This window comes from Lipotes vexillifer, unplaced genomic scaffold, assembly GCF_000442215.2.
Source record: "Lipotes vexillifer unplaced genomic scaffold, Lipotes_vexillifer_v1.1 scaffold331, whole genome shotgun sequence".
Classification (NCBI taxonomy): Eukaryota; Metazoa; Chordata; class Mammalia; order Artiodactyla; family Lipotidae; genus Lipotes; species Lipotes vexillifer.
Genome location: NW_006774049.1, coordinates 1,249,197 through 1,268,528, shown reverse-complemented (window position 1 = coordinate 1,268,528; position 19,332 = coordinate 1,249,197). Strand labels below are relative to the sequence as shown.

The 19,332-nt window shown below is 44.1% G+C and overlaps 1 protein-coding gene across 1 annotated transcript in view; it reads right to left on the bottom strand.

The window, feature by feature from the left end:
• The window catches only part of LOC103071619 (AT-rich interactive domain-containing protein 5B), a 104,598-nt gene that overhangs the window by 84,952 nt on the left and 314 nt on the right, over positions 1–19,332 (bottom strand). Inside the window, exon 2 of the mRNA XM_007448645.1 lies at positions 18,899–19,153. Within this exon, the coding sequence (XP_007448707.1) occupies positions 18,899–19,153 (255 nt within the window). The remainder of the gene's footprint in view (positions 1–18,898; positions 19,154–19,332) is intronic.

Here is a 19,332-nt window from a genome sequence, read left to right as displayed (position 1 = left end):
CCTCCTCAACCACTGTGCATAAAACATACCTATGTTTTTATGCATTTAGGAGCCTGTTTAATTATACCAGCTACAGCGTCCTCATTCCCCTTCTCTCTGCAGACTCATCATCACACCAGACGCAATGTCCTTTTCAGCAAAACCCCACAAATTCACTGATCAAGACATCAGGTTTGGGAATTCCCTGGTGGTCCATTGGCAGAAGAATCCGCCTTCCACTGCAGGGGTATGGGTTCTATCCCTGGTTGGGGAATTAAGATTCCCACATGCCGTGGGGCAACTGAGACCTGAGGCAGCCAAAAATAAAAGAAAATAAAATAACTAAATAAATTTATATATATATATATATGACATTAGGTTTTAGAAAGACCCAGTATAACTTGTTGGCATGCTCTAAGACTAACAAATATTTGAAGGATTAAAGCAGTCTGCTATCTATTATGTACATCATCTATAATTAAATGCCCAGAAGAGTGGGGAGGTGTTTGGAAGAACCACTCAAGGAGAAAACATAATATCAACAAAAGGAGAAAGAAAAGAGCGAGACAGGGTAAGAAGACTATCTTCCAATCCACATCAGACTAGCTTTATACTAACGTGATTGGTTCCACCGCTGACTGTAGCGGGCAGCCTCTAAAAGGACACCCAATGGTCCCCACCTCCTTGTACTCATGCCTTTGTGTGATCCCCTCCCCTTAAATATGGGCTGGACATAATGTCCCACATCTAACAAACAGACCTAGGCAAAAGTGATGGGATTTCAACTCTGAGATTAGTTTACCAAAGGACTGTGGCTCCTGGCTGGCTCACACACGGTGAGGGAAGTCAACTGCCATGCTGGAGCTGGCCTGTGGAGAAGCCCATGCAGGGAGGTCAAGGTCAACGGCTAACAAGGAAGGAGGCTGTCAGCCCAACAGCCCAGGAGCAGAGAAGTGAGCTCAGAAGTAGATTCTAGCCCTAGAGAGCTTTGAGATGACTCAGGGCCCGCCGGGCACCCTGACTGCAGCTTTGAGAGACCCCGAGCCAGACACACCTAGCTAAGCCTTACCCAGACTCCTGACCTACAGAAACTGTGAACGAGAAACGCTTTAAGATGGGAAGTTTGGGGTACTTCGTTACACAACGATAGAGAGCTAGTACACTAATCTTTGAACATGGAATACGTTGACATATTTTTGTGTGACAATGAAATAAAGCCTGTGAAACAAGATGCTAAATACCAGTTTTAACTGTGCCTGGAAATTAGATTAATTTCTGCTGAGAAGTTGACAAGCCAATGGAAGAAAGCTTTATGCAACCGCCTAAATCCTGAAATAACTGCCCGTAAAAGAGATCTTTTCTTTTTGGGGGGCATCCATAGAAATTTCCAAGAATACTACAGAACAATTTAAGCATCCCTTTCAGGACGTAAGGGGCAAAGTAAAATATAAGCTTATCAAGTAAGGCTGACTTTATGTTCTGTCTCCTCTAAGCAACTAGAGGGAGAAAGGCCAGTCTTACTCATCTCTTTATCGCCTCCACAGTACCTTGTGGGTACTAATAAATATTGGTTGAAGTGAACTGAATAAAAGTCTGCCGTCAAAAGGCCTCATTATGTCCTCCGCTACTGCAAAAGAATTCCAAGCCTCATGTCTCTTGTCCTCCTCTCACGTCCTCAAGGGCCTTGGCACAGCTGACCAGTTAGACAACGGTGCTGCCTACATATACAGTCTACAGGTCCTGTACATACACAATCCTCTGGCCCTCATGGCCAAGATCAAAGCAAGGCTTCTCTTTCCTTAAGAAGCAAGAAAAAAGGCAGAAAACAGCCTTTAAAAATTAAGGCCAAAAAAGAAAAAAAAAAAAGAATTAAGGCAACTGAGGCACCTCAATATTCTGTCATATGCTGAGAATGGTTTCACTCCACTACCTGGAGAGGTCATTTAAGGAATTCTGGGGGTCAGAAGTGATTTGAACACCTGCTTGACTGCCTATTGAATTACTGATCTAGTAACATCCAAAATGTGGAGAAACAGGACCTATAACTGTAAAGAAAAAAAACAGAGCCTACTGATAATTTTAAAAGATACTACCATGTGCGTGATTCATACCATTTGCATTAGAAAAAACATCTTCAGCCTTTTTACTAGAACCTCCTTCTTGCCTGCCCAGATAGTTGGGGGTGCATATTTTACAACCCAATGCATTTGTTGCTGAATACACATTCAGCCCCCAGGAGCACAGAACACAATTAGACTATTATGGAGAGCGCGCTCAAGAAACAGAATGGAACAGATTATCTCACTTAAGACATACAGAATTGAATTATTTTCTGTATCTATAACCCATGTACACTAGATTTTGGAATAATTTGGCGAGGAGCCTGGGTACTACAGCAGTGTTTTCATCTGAATCCTAGTCATCTGATAAACACTGTGGGATTAACCCAAAGCAAAAGGATTTAATGGCCCAGCAGGCAGCCCCTATTTTGAAGATCCTTCTAAGATTCCCCAGCCATTTTGGCTGGGACTCTAGCCCTTTACATCCTTCTTTCTACCGATGCTTTCTGCTTTTTGAAAGAACCTGGCATCACACATCTCAAAGGAGTTGGTCTGGAATTACACTCCTTACCACCACCGAAAGAGGAAAAGGAGATGACAAGGGGGTGAAACCCATTTCCAGATTAGGGGTGTTTTGAAAAATAAGAACTAGGAGAGGCTATTTTTAAATGGCGGGAAAGGGAAGGTATTTACAATAAATTCAATGCTGTGCACATTCAGCACATCAACACCAGGTTTCCCAGAGGTTGCATCATGAAAGGGGAGGGACCTGGGAAGCACCAGGTCTGAACTTTCTTCGGCACACTGAGATGGGACATCTGGAATGCAGGTTTGGTCTCTTGACTCCCATCTCTTTTTATTTTGTTGTGGCTGATGGAAGAAATGCCCCCTCAGGGTCCTTTAAGACCCAAATAGAACAGAGCAGAATGGGCTTGAGGGTGACTCCTTCACAGTGACTGGAAACTTCAAACATGAATCAAAAACTCTGAACCTAAACACAAGAAAGATCTCTCAGGACAGATGGAGAACCAGGAAGTTTAACTCAATTTAAATTGATAATTTTCTTAGTTATTGTTTTTTCAAACAATAGTAACCCAATGACTCAACCAATAAATTACTTAGTAAGGGGCTATTAACAGCCTTAGCACCACGACAGACTTCATGGAGACGGTAAAGTTAGGATTTGGTCCCGGACCAGAAAGGACAGGGTCGATAACTAGCATCTGCTAAAGGCCTGGGTCTTCTATTAGCCAGGTCAGGGTTTGAGACTTTACGCCCATACAAGTCTCATTTGATAATCACAGCCCAGCAAGATTAGCCTACTTCACAGATAAGGAAACAGAGACCCCAGAAAAATTAAGTAACGGACCAAGATGACGTGCAGCTACTACCAGTCAGAGTACATATGCACATGTGGTTCTACCAAGCTCTGAGACTAAGAGTTTATATTCTAAACAGAAAGAAGACACACACATGTGAAATTATTAATCAGCACTGCCTCTAGGTTCAAGCCCAACCTGACCAGCTAGACAACCCGAGGTCTGGCTTCAGTCTACCCCATTGTCCACCACAGCCCTGCTCCTTTGCCGAATGCAGACCACATCCAATACTGCAAAGTCCTGCCTACTTGCCTATGGCTTCTTCTGCCAGGAATTTCCCCTTCTGTCACTCTCACTCCTCAAAAATCTCCACCCATGAAAGCCGAAGTATTTTCACGGGTCTGCTCACAAGCCCCCTTCGGCAGGGTGCCTTCAGCATGGCTCGAGGCCACCTCCCCACTCACACACTTCTTTCTTCCCACAGCTTTTTTTTTTTTTTTTTTTTTTTTCTCTGGAGTTAGAAGTTTACACCTTTGAAGATGCAGGCCTGGCCTCCCCTGGGAAAACTGAGTCTTGGTGTCTTAAAAAAATGAATCAGCTGCCGCTTAGCCAGCACATGCCAAGGGCAGAAAATACATTTCAATAAATTAATCCTTTACATAATGAAAATATTAGTGCTAACTCCGGGGCATACACATTCACACACGCTTTCTCCTCCAAAAATCAGACACCATTTTTCACTGACAACATTTTTAACTTCAAATGGACACAACAGATCCATATTTATAGATTCAAAGTTTGAAACGTTAGGAGACTCTAATCCAGTCTGCCTGTGCCCCTCTTGTTGCCACGGTATCTCCCACTGGCAGTCAGACGCACAGCATTATCTTCCACTCAACCCTGCACTTCCACTGTGAATGCATGTTTTAATTAAATTATTTAATTGAGATTTATGTGAATTACACACATAATACCATTATTTGGTAGAAAATTCAGAAAACCCAAGGTAAGTAATCAAAATCCTTCAGACTCCTATAAGATCAAGTACTGAGGCTCCGGACGCGCAGGCTCAGCGGCCATGGCTCACGGGCCCAGCCGCTCCGCGGCACGTGGGATCCTCCCTGACCGGGGCATGAACCCGTGTCCCCTGCATCGGCAGGCGGACTCTCAACCACTGCGCCACCAGGGAAGCCCCTCTTCCCACATCTTGATCTCTGTGCCCTTCCTGACTGTGGGCCCCAGCTTGCACGTCCGTCCATTCCTTCCATCCCTCCAGACTCTGGAGCTCCGGCTGGAGAAAATGGTGAGGGCTTTGCCCACCGGGCTGCCTGGCCTCCTCCCTTTGCTGCCCCTTTAGGACTAACAGGCTCCTTTTGCTTCATTACAGAAAATGGGCCAAACGTGAGAAAGTTTACAAAACTGTAATATTCCAAAGCTTTCCTCCAGAGAGTGCAAGGTGGCAGCCCGTGGGCCACATCTAGACTGAATACATGTTGCGTTTGGCCCACAGTGTTTTTTAAAAAATTGTATGGAACTGCCAACTAAAACCACACAAAAATCTGGCTTTCTGGTACGTCTCTTGAAAAAATGGAAAGATATGGCAACATCAAATGACACTGCTGTCCGCAACGTTCGACAGGACCTGAGGGGCAACATCCAGACGAGTCACACGCTCCCCAGTTCTGTCTCCCGGCCTGGATCCATCCACTTCGGCCTCCCTGCCCGGCCCACACCTGTGCCTCTGCTCCAGGCTCCTTTCTCTCCTCGTCAGTGGAAGACATCATAGAGGAGGTGGTTTTCGAACAGGATACAGCAGTTGTGCTATTTTGCTTCACATAGAAAAACCTCAGCAAATTTTACACCCCTCTTCGGATACAACCCCCAATTCCTCGACCTGTCAGCAGGCGTCTGCCGCCTGTGTTCTGGAATCAAGACAGCTCGAGCTCCCATTCAGTCTCTGTCATTTACCTGATGAGTGAACTTAGAAACCTGGACAGGTTACCTAGCCTCTCGGGTTGCCCACCTGCAGAATGACATGGCCCTAGAGCCTCCCTCATAGTACTGTGGCTGTTGAAGAGTAAACAGAAGGTTCATGTGAAGCTGGCGGCACCTAATTTTACTACTAACTTTATTAAAATCATATCAGACCAGGGGCCAGGCAAACGTTTACCGTAAAGGGCCAGATGGTAAACACATGAGGCTCTGTGCGTCACAGTCTCTGTCGCAACTACTCAGCTCTGCCACGATAGTGTGAAAGCTGCCAGAGACCATTTGTAAACAGGTGGCTGTGTGCCAATAAAACTTTATTGACAAAACAGGCAGTGGGCCAGATTTGGCCTATAGGGCTTGGTTTGCGGCTCCGTTTTCTACTTCTCCACAGCCAGCCAGACAATGTAAATCAGTTCTGAAAATGCTACGCAGGTGTCTCAATGGGATCTAAAATAGTAGGTGCCTCCAGTGGGCTTCAGTGGGCGTCTCTGTTTCCTGGATTCACCAAGATTCGGCTCAGCCCAGAAATCATGCCAAAGGGAGAACGCTCCCACCTCGACATCCTACCAAGAAACCTTTTCCCAGTCGTCACTGGAATCTCTTTAGCCCTGAGTTCAAACACTATTTCTTGCAAAATGCCTCCAGAGACCTTCCTAACAAGATCAGGTACCCCATCATAGGTCGCTGTATTTTTCCCTTCTCCATGCTGACCGCACCACAAAATCACCCATTTATTTAGGATTGTCTGCTTAATCGTGCCTGTGCTCCCGGCCCAGTGAGAAGCCCCACGAAGGCAGCATCTGCCTGGTTTCCTACCTGTCTCTCCAGGGCCCAGCGCGGCCTGCACACAGACGCCGCTCAGGATGGAGGTGCCTGGCTCCTCCCGTGGGCTTGTGGGATTTAAAGAGCCCGTGCCAACACTTTACTGAGCAGGTGCGCGGTATTATTACCAAATACTCGCGTATCAGTCAACAGCCAATTTGACTGCAAGTTCCCAGACAGCAGGATAGAAGCTTTCAAGAACCATATGCTAAATAAATAGATGAAGGACCAAAAGAAACTATTCATAAAGGCTCAGATAAAGAATAGGTCAGTATATAATGAAAATGAAAAAATATATAATATATTTCTCAATATATTCTAAACAGGGGGATATGAAGATCACCTGGCAGAATCGAGAATCTGGTGTTTTCAATCTTGCCTCTCAGTCTCACTTAGATGTGACCTTGGGCAAGTTACTTAACACCTCTTTTGGTCTCAGTTGCCTAGTCTATAAAGTGTGGAAATGTCACAATACTACCAACCTTAGAGAATTTCTTTGAGAACTAAATGAGTATTTAATTTATATGTTAATATATTTGCAATGCCTGACACATAATAGCTACTCAATAGACAAAAAATGTAACTTCATTGAAAACACTGTGGGTGAAACTTTTGCAAATGGTTTTGGAAAACAGCAAGTTGGGAAGTTTCCTCTGGGTTGTGCACCTGGAAGAAGGAGGTGTGAATGTGGTTCTAAGACTACAGTGTCTGGCCTGGGTATTAGTCACTGTGTTCACTGTTATATCCCAGTGCAGAGAACCAGCACATAGCAGGCACGCAATAAAAATTTCTGAATGAAAGAAACCATCCATGAATATCAGACGGTAGCAGAAATGCCAATTCTCTTTATCACCAAGAATGCTTTTCTTGAGTCAATATAAATATCCCTATCAGAGGGCCCTCCTGGCTCCAGGAAAGAATTTGGAAATGAGGGTAATAAAGGTGAGATCCAGAGGGGACCCTGAATATCAAAGCCTGGTTTCTGTGTAATCACTCACCCTTTGCTAAGTATCTCATCATTAGAATAAAAACCATTACACTTCATTAGTGACTTTATAAAAGTGATCTCCCACAGAGGCACCAACTACTGGTGTAAGACAGGGCACTGGAACGACCCGCCTGAACACGCACATGGGAAACACTTGCCTACTTTCCTCAGACTGTAACCTCAAGAGAGCGGCCCTTCCCCAAAGCAGCAGACCACTGTGCTTGAGGGACTGGGTTCTGGCTAGTCTCTGCATCTATTAAATAGAGGGGGCTGGACTTGTTCTCTTGAATATCCTGTGAGTCTATTAAAACGTCCATGGCACATCAGCCAGGAGCCCTTTTCTGAGATAAGCATGGCAAGTCTTCCTGGTCATCGTGATCAACAGTGCCAAGAGCTGTCTGGCCAGTCCCGCCTACAAGCACACATGTCTGATGGCAGAGGCAGAGGGACCGGCTGCACCCATGGACAGGCTATCGTTCATGCCAGGAGAAGGTCTCCGAACATCAGAACAACCTATTCTGCTTCGGATGGCTTCACCGCATGTCAGAGGCCCTCATTCCGCAAGGCAAATTTCCAATCAGAACGTCGCCAAAGTTGGGTCGTTACAGAAGAGAAACCACTAAACCTGGGCCCATCACTGAGGAAAGTCTGAGGACAAGGTAATGAATGAGAACATTTTTATTCCCTGGTACAGTATCTGGCTAGTTTGCTTTTTTCCCAGTGGTACTCGGAGCTGAGCTCAAAATAGATGATGGCAAGCAAAGCTTGGACTAAAGGGAAAACAGTATTCTGTCAAAATGATTTCCATCTCCAATGTTCCACAGGGAGCTTTGAGCAGGCCTAGTGACAAGTAACTGGATGGTAAGTTGGCCTGTTATCTCTGTAGTATGCAAGGCTTCCTTTGTGAGAATAACACACACACGCACACACACACACACACACACACACACAAACACACAACTCCATATATACATATCTGTATATACATACACACACACACTTTGATATGTATGTATATGTACATATTTTTAAACATATTCGTCCTTTAAGAAGAACACACAGAATTGTCAAGATTAAATTATTCGCACTTACTTCTTTGTCTCCAGTAATACCGTGTTCTTTTGTGCTGGTAAAACAACATGTGCTTTAATTAGCAAATATCTGTAAATAATTTATTTGCTTTCAAATACAACAGAACAATGGGGTCAGTTTTCACATACATTTGCCCAGCCCACATGCTGGGTCTTAAGCCAGACTCTCCCATTGTTCAATAACTACATCAAGCTGTCCAACTCTTGCTGCCCTCCGTGGTGGAGGGGTGGGATAGGGGGCTAGAAACCCAAGTTCCTTCCAGAAGCCACATCCCATTTTGCAAGACCCTAGAAGGCAAGCACATAGCACCGTCCAGTCCAAGCTACAACAAACTCTTACGATCTCCAACCCTGGAGCCTTCTGCGAGGAACACGGAAGAGTGCCAGAGCGAAGGGCACTGGAGTAATGGCTGCTGGATGCAGGCACTCTGCTGCCCCTTTGCCCCCCAACAGTGTGAACCCCAAAACATAAGGCACAAAGTGTGAGGCCCGTGAATCACAAAACCTCATCTAGGCTCTGCAGGGTTAAAACTGGGCGCTGCGCATGCAGTGCAAAGAAAGATGTTAAATCAAATGAGAATGACGGCTCTAGTACTGGAGGCACTATTATTTTGAATAAGATTGAAAAGGCCAGAAAAAGCAATTCAAAAACATTTCAATTATGTATTTCCCAGAACTACATCTTTGAGCAACTAATGCAAACGTTACCACCACAGTAAAACTTCTCCCCACATAAAAGCATATAAAACAGGTTAAACAGCATATACTTTATATATCATATGCATACTTTTGACTATTAATAAAAAATTCAAAATCTATGTATGCTTTACTCTCCTAAGCAATACAGTAATTATGATTAAAGGACACAGGCAGCACAAAAAGAGCCAATTTATCTTACTCGTGCCCAGGAATACTATTGTGTAACTAAGCAACTAAAGACAAAATATGGTCTAATTAATTCAATCCTATGCTTATTTAAAAGACACAATTAGAACATTTTTATTTTCCAGCCTGCACAGTAGCTCAACATGCTTGAGGGTGTACAAAGCAAAGCCTATTATTCTCAAAGACAAGAGTTTAATGTTTAGTGCCACTGATCCGGCTTGGAACTCAACTCTGGGGAGGAGGGATGTGCATCACAGCCCAGGTGCGCTGGAGTCATGAGAAAGGAAAGGTGGGGAGAGGGGAGATGGTTATGGGGCCACCAGATTGACTAGCAACACGTGGTTTCTACCCCCAGCTTTTCTCTCTGTTCAAGGATGGAGATGGGACCCGGAACTTGATGTTCATGTGTGAAAGGACACCCACCACTGTGCGTCGATTCATACAGCCACAAAGATCCTACAGAAAATTCATGCAGTTAAACCACACGTCCTAGTCTGTGTGATAAATGTCAAATATCCATCTTGAACGCTGTTAACAATGCGTCTGATTTTAAAAGCAGAATTAAGGTACGCCAAGTGTGTACTGGAGACTGATGCCATTAGCATGAGTCTAAAGCACCCTTTCAATCATCATCATCATCTGCACGTTGGAAACGTGTCGTCAGTACGGGTATTCACAGTACAGGATGCAAGCCACGCTCTTCGAAGGCCAAGGCCCAGGTTCTAATCTCCAGGAAGCCAGCAAGGACCATGGTGCGGCTAGAAAAAGCCATCCTCGTGCGAGGGCACAGGAGCAGATTTTTCAAGAAATGCAGGAATCCATGACCACATTTCTGAGAGGCGAATGAATCCTTAAGCCAACAATCAATAAATTTATTTTAAATTTATTTAAAAGCCAAGCCAACGGGTAATCACTAGCTACAATATTATTCCGAGTAGAAGATGGCAGATATCCAACCACCCTGGCTATAAAAAATGACAAGCAAATCCATTTGATTCCAGCAATTATATTCTGGATATTGGTTAAAACTAGACTTTGATAAATGAGCCTGAGTCATGTATCACTAGATGCCACTATGAACAATGGCATGCTTTATTAATAACTAACAGCAAAGTATTTACATGTATGGACTCGCGCACCCCATAGAAATAACATTTCCTTTGTCTGTGCCTGACACTCTAAATGTCAAGACAGGTTTTAATTGATTACCGTTTTGACTTGCTATCAAACACGTGGCCTCGTCAAGACCATCGGTCTGGAAAACATGCTAGTTCGCCGGAACTGCCAACCAACACTCAGGTGAGAAGCGATTCCTCTTCCCTGAAGTCCCATCTTTCCGCAGACTACCACCCCAGAGCCCTGACTTTTTTTTTTAAACAACCTTTATTTATTTATTTTTAATACAATTTTTTTTTTTTTTTTTTGGCCACCCTGTGCCGCTTGTGGGATCCTAGTTCCCCAACCAGGGATTGAACCCAGGCCCTTGGCAGTGAAAGCTTAGAGTCCAAACCGCTGGACCGCCAGGGAATTCCCCCAAAACCCTGACTTTCTGTGGGCTGATGGCTGAAGACTGGAAACATGCTCAAAAAGAGGGAGATGCTGGGGCTTCCCTGGTGGCGCAGTGGTTGGGAGTCCGCCTGCCGATGCAGGGGACACGGGTTCGTGCCCCGGTCCGGGAAGATCCCACATGCCGCGGAGTGGCTGGGCCCGTGAGCCATGGCCGCTGAGCCTGCGCGTCCGGAGCCTGTGCTCCGCAACGGGAGAGGCCACAACGGTGAGAGGCCCGCATACCGCAAAAAAACAAAACAAAACAAAGATGGAGATGCTGGCTCTCGCCTGATCACCCAGTCCCCAATAGTCACTAATTTCTTTGGCGAGTTCTACTAAAAAAAAAAAAAAAAAAAAAAAAACCTTTGCGCATTTTCACAGCCTATGGTGCAAAATGATATGGATTTTAGAAGAGAAAGAAATGTGAGGTGGGCTGCTGGAGCTGGCCCACAGGTGAATGACCCTCTGCCAGAAAGAAAGAAACTGGGCCAAGCTTAAAGAAAGCAGGCTGTGGGGAAGCATTCATTTTAATCATGACATTTAGTCATTCAGTAGATACTTGATGAATAATGCACTGACTGCTGTGGGGAGACCCAGAGGTGAGTAAGACACAACCCTCTGCTTCTGAGAACAGCACTGCAGTGGGGAGGGGGAAGAGGGAGTGACAAGCACAGGAAAAGCACACAGATAACCATTCCAGGAAGCACCATGTGAAAACCACCTGGGAGATTAAAACCAAACACTGGACTGTAAGTCCCCTGAGGGCAGGGGTACTTGTCTGTCTTGTTCAATGCTGGATGTCGGGGCCTAGAACAGGCTCTGGCACAAAATGGGTGCTCTATAAATATGCATGGAGTGAATAAGACCTCAAAGGTGAAGAGAGTACTTCATAGTTTCCAGAAAGACTGCGAAAGGCTACAAATAAATAGTGACCTTAGTTAATCTCCACTTTAACTAAGGGATGCAGATAAGAGTCTGACAGTTTTTCTGTGACCAGTGTCTGTCTATGGGGGTAGACTAAGAGTTTTTTGAGGGCTGGGCCATCCTCCTGTATCTCAGTACCCCACTGTCCAGCACCTAGTAGGTCTTCAATCAGCAGCTGAGGAGCTGAACACATGCCTTTTCCAAAAACATACAGACAGTGACCCTTCCTTTGAAAACGTATTGCATTTACTGTCAGAACAATTCACCAATGTGTTACATCTTATATTGCTTTTACATTTTTTAAAAACGTGTGTTGATCTCATCTCTCTATCAAGATTGATAAGCTTCTTGAGAAAAAAAGCCACATCATGAATTGTTTCACATCCATCTCTGTACCTAGCAAAGCACGGAGCACATAGCACTCAGCAAGCAGCTTTTATTAACTCAAGATAGATGAAACCGGCATTGGCTGGAATTGGGAACTTACCCATACAAAATACAACTTAGTATACATTCTACTGATTCTCAAATTTTAACATCCTAGGCTCAATGCTGAAACAGAATTTTGTACATATAAAGGTTTTTGACATATTAATGTTAAAGTATTTCTTCTATTACTGGATCTTGCTCCAAAGCCAAGTAAGAAAGACAAAAAGGTACACAGTCACATTCCTTATTTCGGATCAACTCCATAGGGCAGGGGTCAGCAAACTTTTTCTGTAAAGGGCCAAAGAGTAAATATTTTCCACTGTGTGGGCCATATGGTCACTGTCACAACCATTCAGCTCTGACACTGTAGTCTGAGAGCAGCTGTAAACAATACATAAACAGTCTATGTTCCAGTAAAACTTTATTTACAAAAGCAGACAGTGGGCCAGATTTGGCCCTTTGGCCTCAGTTTGCTGACACTTGTCACAGTCCAATAAACTCTGTCCATGTAATTCATTAGTTCTCACCCTAGTTCTAAAGGGCCTGCTAGGGAGAGAGTAAAGATATTCCTCCTCTTAGCTTAAGATCATTACTAAAAATAAACGATAACTATTATAACAGCATCCATCATTTGCTGAGCTCGCATGTATAGGTACGAGGCTAGTTGCCAGGACCTTTTCATTATTATTACTAATTCTCTTGGCAAAGTAGAAACCATTAAATCCATTTGACAGATGAAGAAACTGAGGCTTAGAAAAGTTAAAGAAATTCTGCAAGGCTAGTGAGGACACTGAGGAGATCTCAGAAACTTCTAAAAAAAGAAATCAGCTCATGGAAACAGACCAGAGACCCAGTCAGTGGCCACCCACAGGCAGAGCAAGGCCAGTCCAGCACCTCCTGAATTTCAGAATGTGCCTGTGATATGATCAGGTGATCTTCTAAAAAATCCTGCTGATCCAGTTGACAGCATTATTTCGATACTAAAACATAAATCCTTAAGGAGCCTTTTATAATGGCAACACAGCTAAATCCACCATGTGGATGAAAGCCAGCCTGATCTGGGGGGACCTGAATTGGCTATATGTTCTAGTAAACTAACCTAAATGCCGCCCTCTCATAGAGAAGAGCTTTCTTTAGGAAGGTCCATGGTAGTGGTCTCAAACTCTAACGAGAACAATAAGACTAATATTAATGATAATAATAATAATGAGTCAGCCATTACTGGAGACTCTGCTATGTGCCCACCTCAGTTGTAAGCACTTTACATGTATTAACTCCTTTAATCCTGAAAATAATCCTGGGAAGTAGGTACCACATTTCCATTTTACAGATGAGAAAACCGAGGCACAGAGTTTAAAACTCGCCCAAGATCCACACAGCTAGAGTGAGACTATTTAAAATGCAGAATCCTGGACCCCAATTCCAGAGATTCTAAATAAATTAATTCCAGTAGGGGCTCGTGAATATGCATTTTTAACAATTTTTGACTGGATAGTGAGGCTGGTGATAGTCAAACCACTGTTAGATACCCTGGCTGCATACTAAAATCTGTAATGCCCAGATATGCTTGATATTGACTCCCTGACATCATTGACTTACTCATCCACACTCACTGTTGCAGGGGACCAGTAAGCTTTCTTGTAGAATCCAGCCCATGATCCGTCAGGCTGAAATCCAACCTTGTACATCCACCCGTTTTATTTTAAGGGCCTGCTAGGGAGAGAGTAAAGATATTCCTCCTCTTAGCTTAAGATCATTACTAAAAATAAACGATAACTATTATAACAGCATCCATCATTTGCTGAGCTCGCATGTATAGGTACGAGGCTAGTTGCCAGGACCTTTTCATTATTATTACTAATTCTCTTGGCAAAGTAGAAACCATTAAATCCATTTGACAGATGAAGAAACTGAGGCTTAGAAAAGTTAAAGAAATTCTGCAAGGCTAGTGAGGACACTGAGGAGATCTCAGAAACTTCTAAAAAAAGAAATCAGCTCATGGAAACAGACCAGAGACCCAGTCAGTGGCCACCCACAGGCAGAGCAAGGCCAGTCCAGCACCTCCTGAATTTCAGAATGTGCCTGTGATATGATCAGGTGATCTTCTAAAAAATCCTGCTGATCCAGTTGACAGCATTATTTCGATACTAAAACATAAATCCTTAAGGAGCCTTTTATAATGGCAACACAGCTAAATCCACCATGTGGATGAAAGCCAGCCTGATCTGGGGGGACCTGAATTGGCTATATGTTCTAGTAAACTAACCTAAATGCCGCCCTCTCATAGAGAAGAGCTTTCTTTAGGAAGGTCCATGGTAGTGGTCTCAAACTCTAACGAGAACAATAAGACTAATATTAATGATAATAATAATAATGAGTCAGCCATTACTGGAGACTCTGCTATGTGCCCACCTCAGTTGTAAGCACTTTACATGTATTAACTCCTTTAATCCTGAAAATAATCCTGGGAAGTAGGTACCACATTTCCATTTTACAGATGAGAAAACCGAGGCACAGAGTTTAAAACTCGCCCAAGATCCACACAGCTAGAGTGAGACTATTTAAAATGCAGAATCCTGGACCCCAATTCCAGAGATTCTAAATAAATTAATTCCAGTAGGGGCTCGTGAATATGCATTTTTAACAATTTTTGACTGGATAGTGAGGCTGGTGATAGTCAAACCACTGTTAGATACCCTGGCTGCATACTAAAATCTGTAATGCCCAGATATGCTTGATATTGACTCCCTGACATCATTGACTTACTCATCCACACTCACTGTTGCAGGGGACCAGTAAGCTTTCTTGTAGAATCCAGCCCATGATCCGTCAGGCTGAAATCCAACCTTGTACATCCACCCGTTTTATTTTATTTATTTATTTTTTTGCGGTACGCGGGCCTCTCACTGTTGTGGCCTCTCCCGTTGCGGAGCACAGGCTCCGGACGCGCAGGCTCAGCGGCCATGGCTCACGGGCTTAGCCGCTCCGCGGCATGTGGGATCTTCCCGGACCGGGGTACGAACCCGTGTCCCCTGCATCAGCAGGCGGACTCTCAACCACTGCTCCACCAGGGAAGCCCTCTTTTCTATTTATTTAATTTACAGTTATAAAGTAATTTTGCCCATAATAATGTCTCTTGATATTTATAACAATGCCCCGTCAGCTTTACTATTGTTCCCATTTTGCAGATGAAGAAACTGAGGTTCAGAGTGTTTACAGTTATCCAAGGTCAAACAAATAGTAAGTTGTAGAATCAAGATGTGACTCTCTGGAATGCTTTTCCTCCACACCAGCTGCCAGCACTGTTAAGTACGTGTAGGCAGCAGTGATAATAAGCAGGCCAGACATTATCCTAATTACTTAAACTAGTAATAAATTGTTAATGATTATTAATAATGGTATTAAAATGTAACTGTTATTGTTCTATGACACTGGCTAGGATTAACTGAACTTTATAGAATAAGAATGATTCTGCTACCTAAATATCTGGTGACCTCTAGCAAAGCTGACTAGTCATAGTTCTAAAATGTACAAGGAACTGCCCACATTTAGTACACACTTCTGGAATAAAATATGATGTATTCAAGCTCTAGTTTCAAGGGTAGGTTTCAGCGGGAAAATAAAGCAACCTTAAAGCTTAAGAAGGCCTAGGTTCTAGCTGGCGACCTTTGACAAGCCACATAAACTCTTCAAGCCTCTGTCTCCATCTATAAAATGGGCATACAAAGTCCTGCCTTATCTAGCCTGATACAATTAATGCAAAGATCAATAAGAAAATTTCCCTCCCCCACCAAAAAAAAAAAAAAAAATTGTCCTCTGCAGATCATAGCAAACCACACAGGGACGCTATTTCTAATCCCGCACAATGATAATTTCCCTGTTTTTAGAACTGATGTCTTTATATTTCAAGAAATCATAAAAAGACAGAATGGTGCTCTTAAACCAAAAAAGCATACGGAGTCCTGGCTGTCCTTTCGAAATGGATGCTGATGTCAGCTCAATCAAGAAATTATTAACCTCCATTTGGTTACTTTAAATAAACTGTACTGGCTGATTTAAATGTGCTGAACATTTTCTCCAAGGCACAGTGCACGTCACCAGGAAACCTTTCTCTTTCAGTTATGCATTGCAGATGGCAAATGCATCATTCAAAACTATTTAAAATCAATAATAAAATCATTTCGCTGTACATAAACAAGTTAACAGAGTAAGAGAAAACAAAGCAAATGTCTTAATGAGAGGGCCCTGTTGCCCCCTCTAGGTGCCAGCAGTAAATGCTGGTTTCTGCAGGCTCTCCTTCAGAGGAGACTGCTGCTGCTATTCTGCTAATGAATGACGGACTATCTTAGGCCAGGGGGGAAATGACATCACCAGGGTGGAAAACCGATCTGCACTGGGAAACTTTCTACCTGCTTTACATTTGTCATAATTATTTTGCACAATGTAGCCTGTATTTGCATAATTTTGAGGCGTGTCATTATCTCAATTGAAAATTGTTTTAATATGGCTGAATAACTCACAAGGACATCATCCAAAGTCCTAATGAAATATACAACTATAATCATACAGCTAATTACCAGCCGTGTTAGCATTAAAAAACAAATCATGCATAATATTAGACGATGTATATGCAGCTGAGGAATATAAATAGAGCCATCTCCCTCTCCAAATCCCCTAGAGTTTACTTTTAAACGGCAAGATTAATTTTTTCAGGTATGGCTCATATAGCAGTGACGAAACGCAAAGATCATTAAAATGGTTCGCTTACATTTCCCCATAATGAATAATATCTTTTAAAAAATCGTGTATTTAAAAATATATCTATTCACTATCATTAGTTCTACCAGATGCAACCTTCGGCTAACATTTCTTTTATTCTTAAATCAGAATTTACTATTTAATTACACATCAGAAATTAAAACTGGACCAAGTGGGGTCAATTCAGGGTCTTTAGAAAACATTCCGCTTTCAACTGAAAAAAAAAAAAAAAAGAGCGTGTCCACAAAATATCCCATAAAACACTGAATAATTTCCTTCTGGGTTCAGTCAGAAGTCTATTAGGCACCAGCTCTTTTCTGGATATTTAATCCTTCCCTTTTCCAGATCACAGGCCATGTTGAAGTAATAAATTTGAAAAGCAAATAATAAGAAATCAGGAGGGGGAGGGGAAGGCAGACAGCTGCGCAGGAAAGTTGGGTCGGGGGAGGGGGCCGAGCCAAACCTTGGGCGGTGCAAAGAGCTCAACCTGTTGGTAGGCTGCAGGATTTTTCACAGCATTTCCAAACAACACCTTTGTAAAAGTGCCGGCAGACGTCGGGAAAGGTGAACGTTTAAAACCCATAGCTGGCCGGGAGGGCGGAGGGGAGGGCGTGTGGGTTGGGAGAGGTGTTCGGGGAGGAGGGAGGGGCTTATTTCCGAAGAGGCTGATCCGAGGGCGAACGTTTTGAAGAACTCCGGTAATTAACCGTCACAGACCACTGACGGGTAACTCGATCTCGGCGAGAAGTGAACTGGAGGTGCCAAAAGTACAATCAACTCTACCAGACCAAGGAATTCTGGAAGGACTGGCAGGCAGCTTCGAGCTCCGGGATGAGTTAAAACGGGGAACCATTCACTTAACAAAAAGATCCTTACACCTACCTCGACAGCTCGAAAGCCTGGCACAGAGCTAGCTGCCCTCAGAAGTCTGAGTCTGATTGCCCTGCTCCCGCTTGGGCAACACAAAGCCTTGACAGGCGGCCGCGCGCCCTCCCGCCCCGCCGCGCCGCAGGCACAGCCTCCCCCAAACAGTTCCCCCGGTAGGTACCAGGGCGCTGAGGTCGGTCAGCTGACGAGGGGAGCCCGCAGAAATGCGGTCACACATGAAATGACAGAGCCGAACAGGGGCGGCCGCCCCGGCGACCGGTGACAGCGGGCTCACCTCGGGCGTCCTGCCGGGAGCGCGGCGAGCGCCCCCGCGGCCGCCCAGAAACGTGCCGGGGAGGCTCTGACCCTCTCCACCCTCCCCAGGAGCGCCGTCTGGGCACAGAGGACTCCGGACCCGCAGGGCCAGGGGGTGAGCACACACCCCTCTGCCCTTCCCTCCCCCGTCCGCGTCCCACACATCCCCAAAGATCGCGCTGGAAGGCGTCCACTTTGCGTGGAGTAATTGAAAACTAGAACATCAAATGGCTTGTCCGGGGGGAGGGGGTGGGGACGAGAGATAGTTGTTAATGCTTAACGTGTTTGTGCCGGTTACACGACCGCTTTGAAATCCGCCCGGGCAGATCTGCAAGTTATTTGAATGTATTATTCCAGTACCTGTCATTTATCACTTTATTCAACACGTCTTTGCCAACTCAATAGCTTTTGATCTCACTCTGCCTCCATTTCGTAATTTCCGCCCTCTTAAACATATCAAATACTTACTTTAAAAAAAAGAAAAGAAAAGAAAAACGGGAACAATATCGAAACCCACCGAAAGAAATCCACCCATCCCCTACCGAGCCAGACGCGAAGGTAAATTTTCAAAAGGCAAAAAATATAAAAAGCATGTGATGTTCAAGCGGCAATAGCAGGATCACACACACACACACACACACACACACACACACACACACACATATCCTTGAACAAAACCCTTCTCGAACAAGTTATTTGATCTTGACTAAAATCAGCAGTTGGATCTTCTTTGTAAAGCTGACAGCCAAACTCTGACAATGGCAAAATACTCGAGCCCCAGCTAGTGGCGCTACCCCTTTAAAAAAGAAGTCGATCCTGCTCGCCTGCAGAAGTGAATACAGTATTTTCAAGCTTGCCCTGTAATAAGCATTACTACGGGAAAAAATAATAAAGAAAGAAGAGAGGGAGATATAAGTTTACCACCTCGCCATGGTCGCTATTTCTGCCCTGGGGAGTGTCTTCTGGGAGGAAATAAAGTTTAGAGCTGGATAAAAGTTGCCGGCTGGTCCTCTCTTCCCACAACAGCTGGAGCTCCGCTATGCAAATCGGATCCTTTGGCGTACATCTTACAAAGAAAAAGTCGCCAAGGGACAAAATTCTTGGTTTGCCTTCAAGGTGGAATTGAAAAGCCTTGTAGAAAATGTAAGGTCCGTGCAAGCCACACGGTGAGCCGACCCACTGCAGGGGAAAAAAAGCACCAAATAAATAATGTAGCCATCAGAGCACAAACGTCTATTCCCAGACACATTTACACACAGACATCCACACTCTTAATACAGAAGAGCCAACAGATATAAAGCTGGGTGGAAAAAATAATAGAGCCCACACAAATTTTCTGCCTCCCTTAAAAAAAAAAA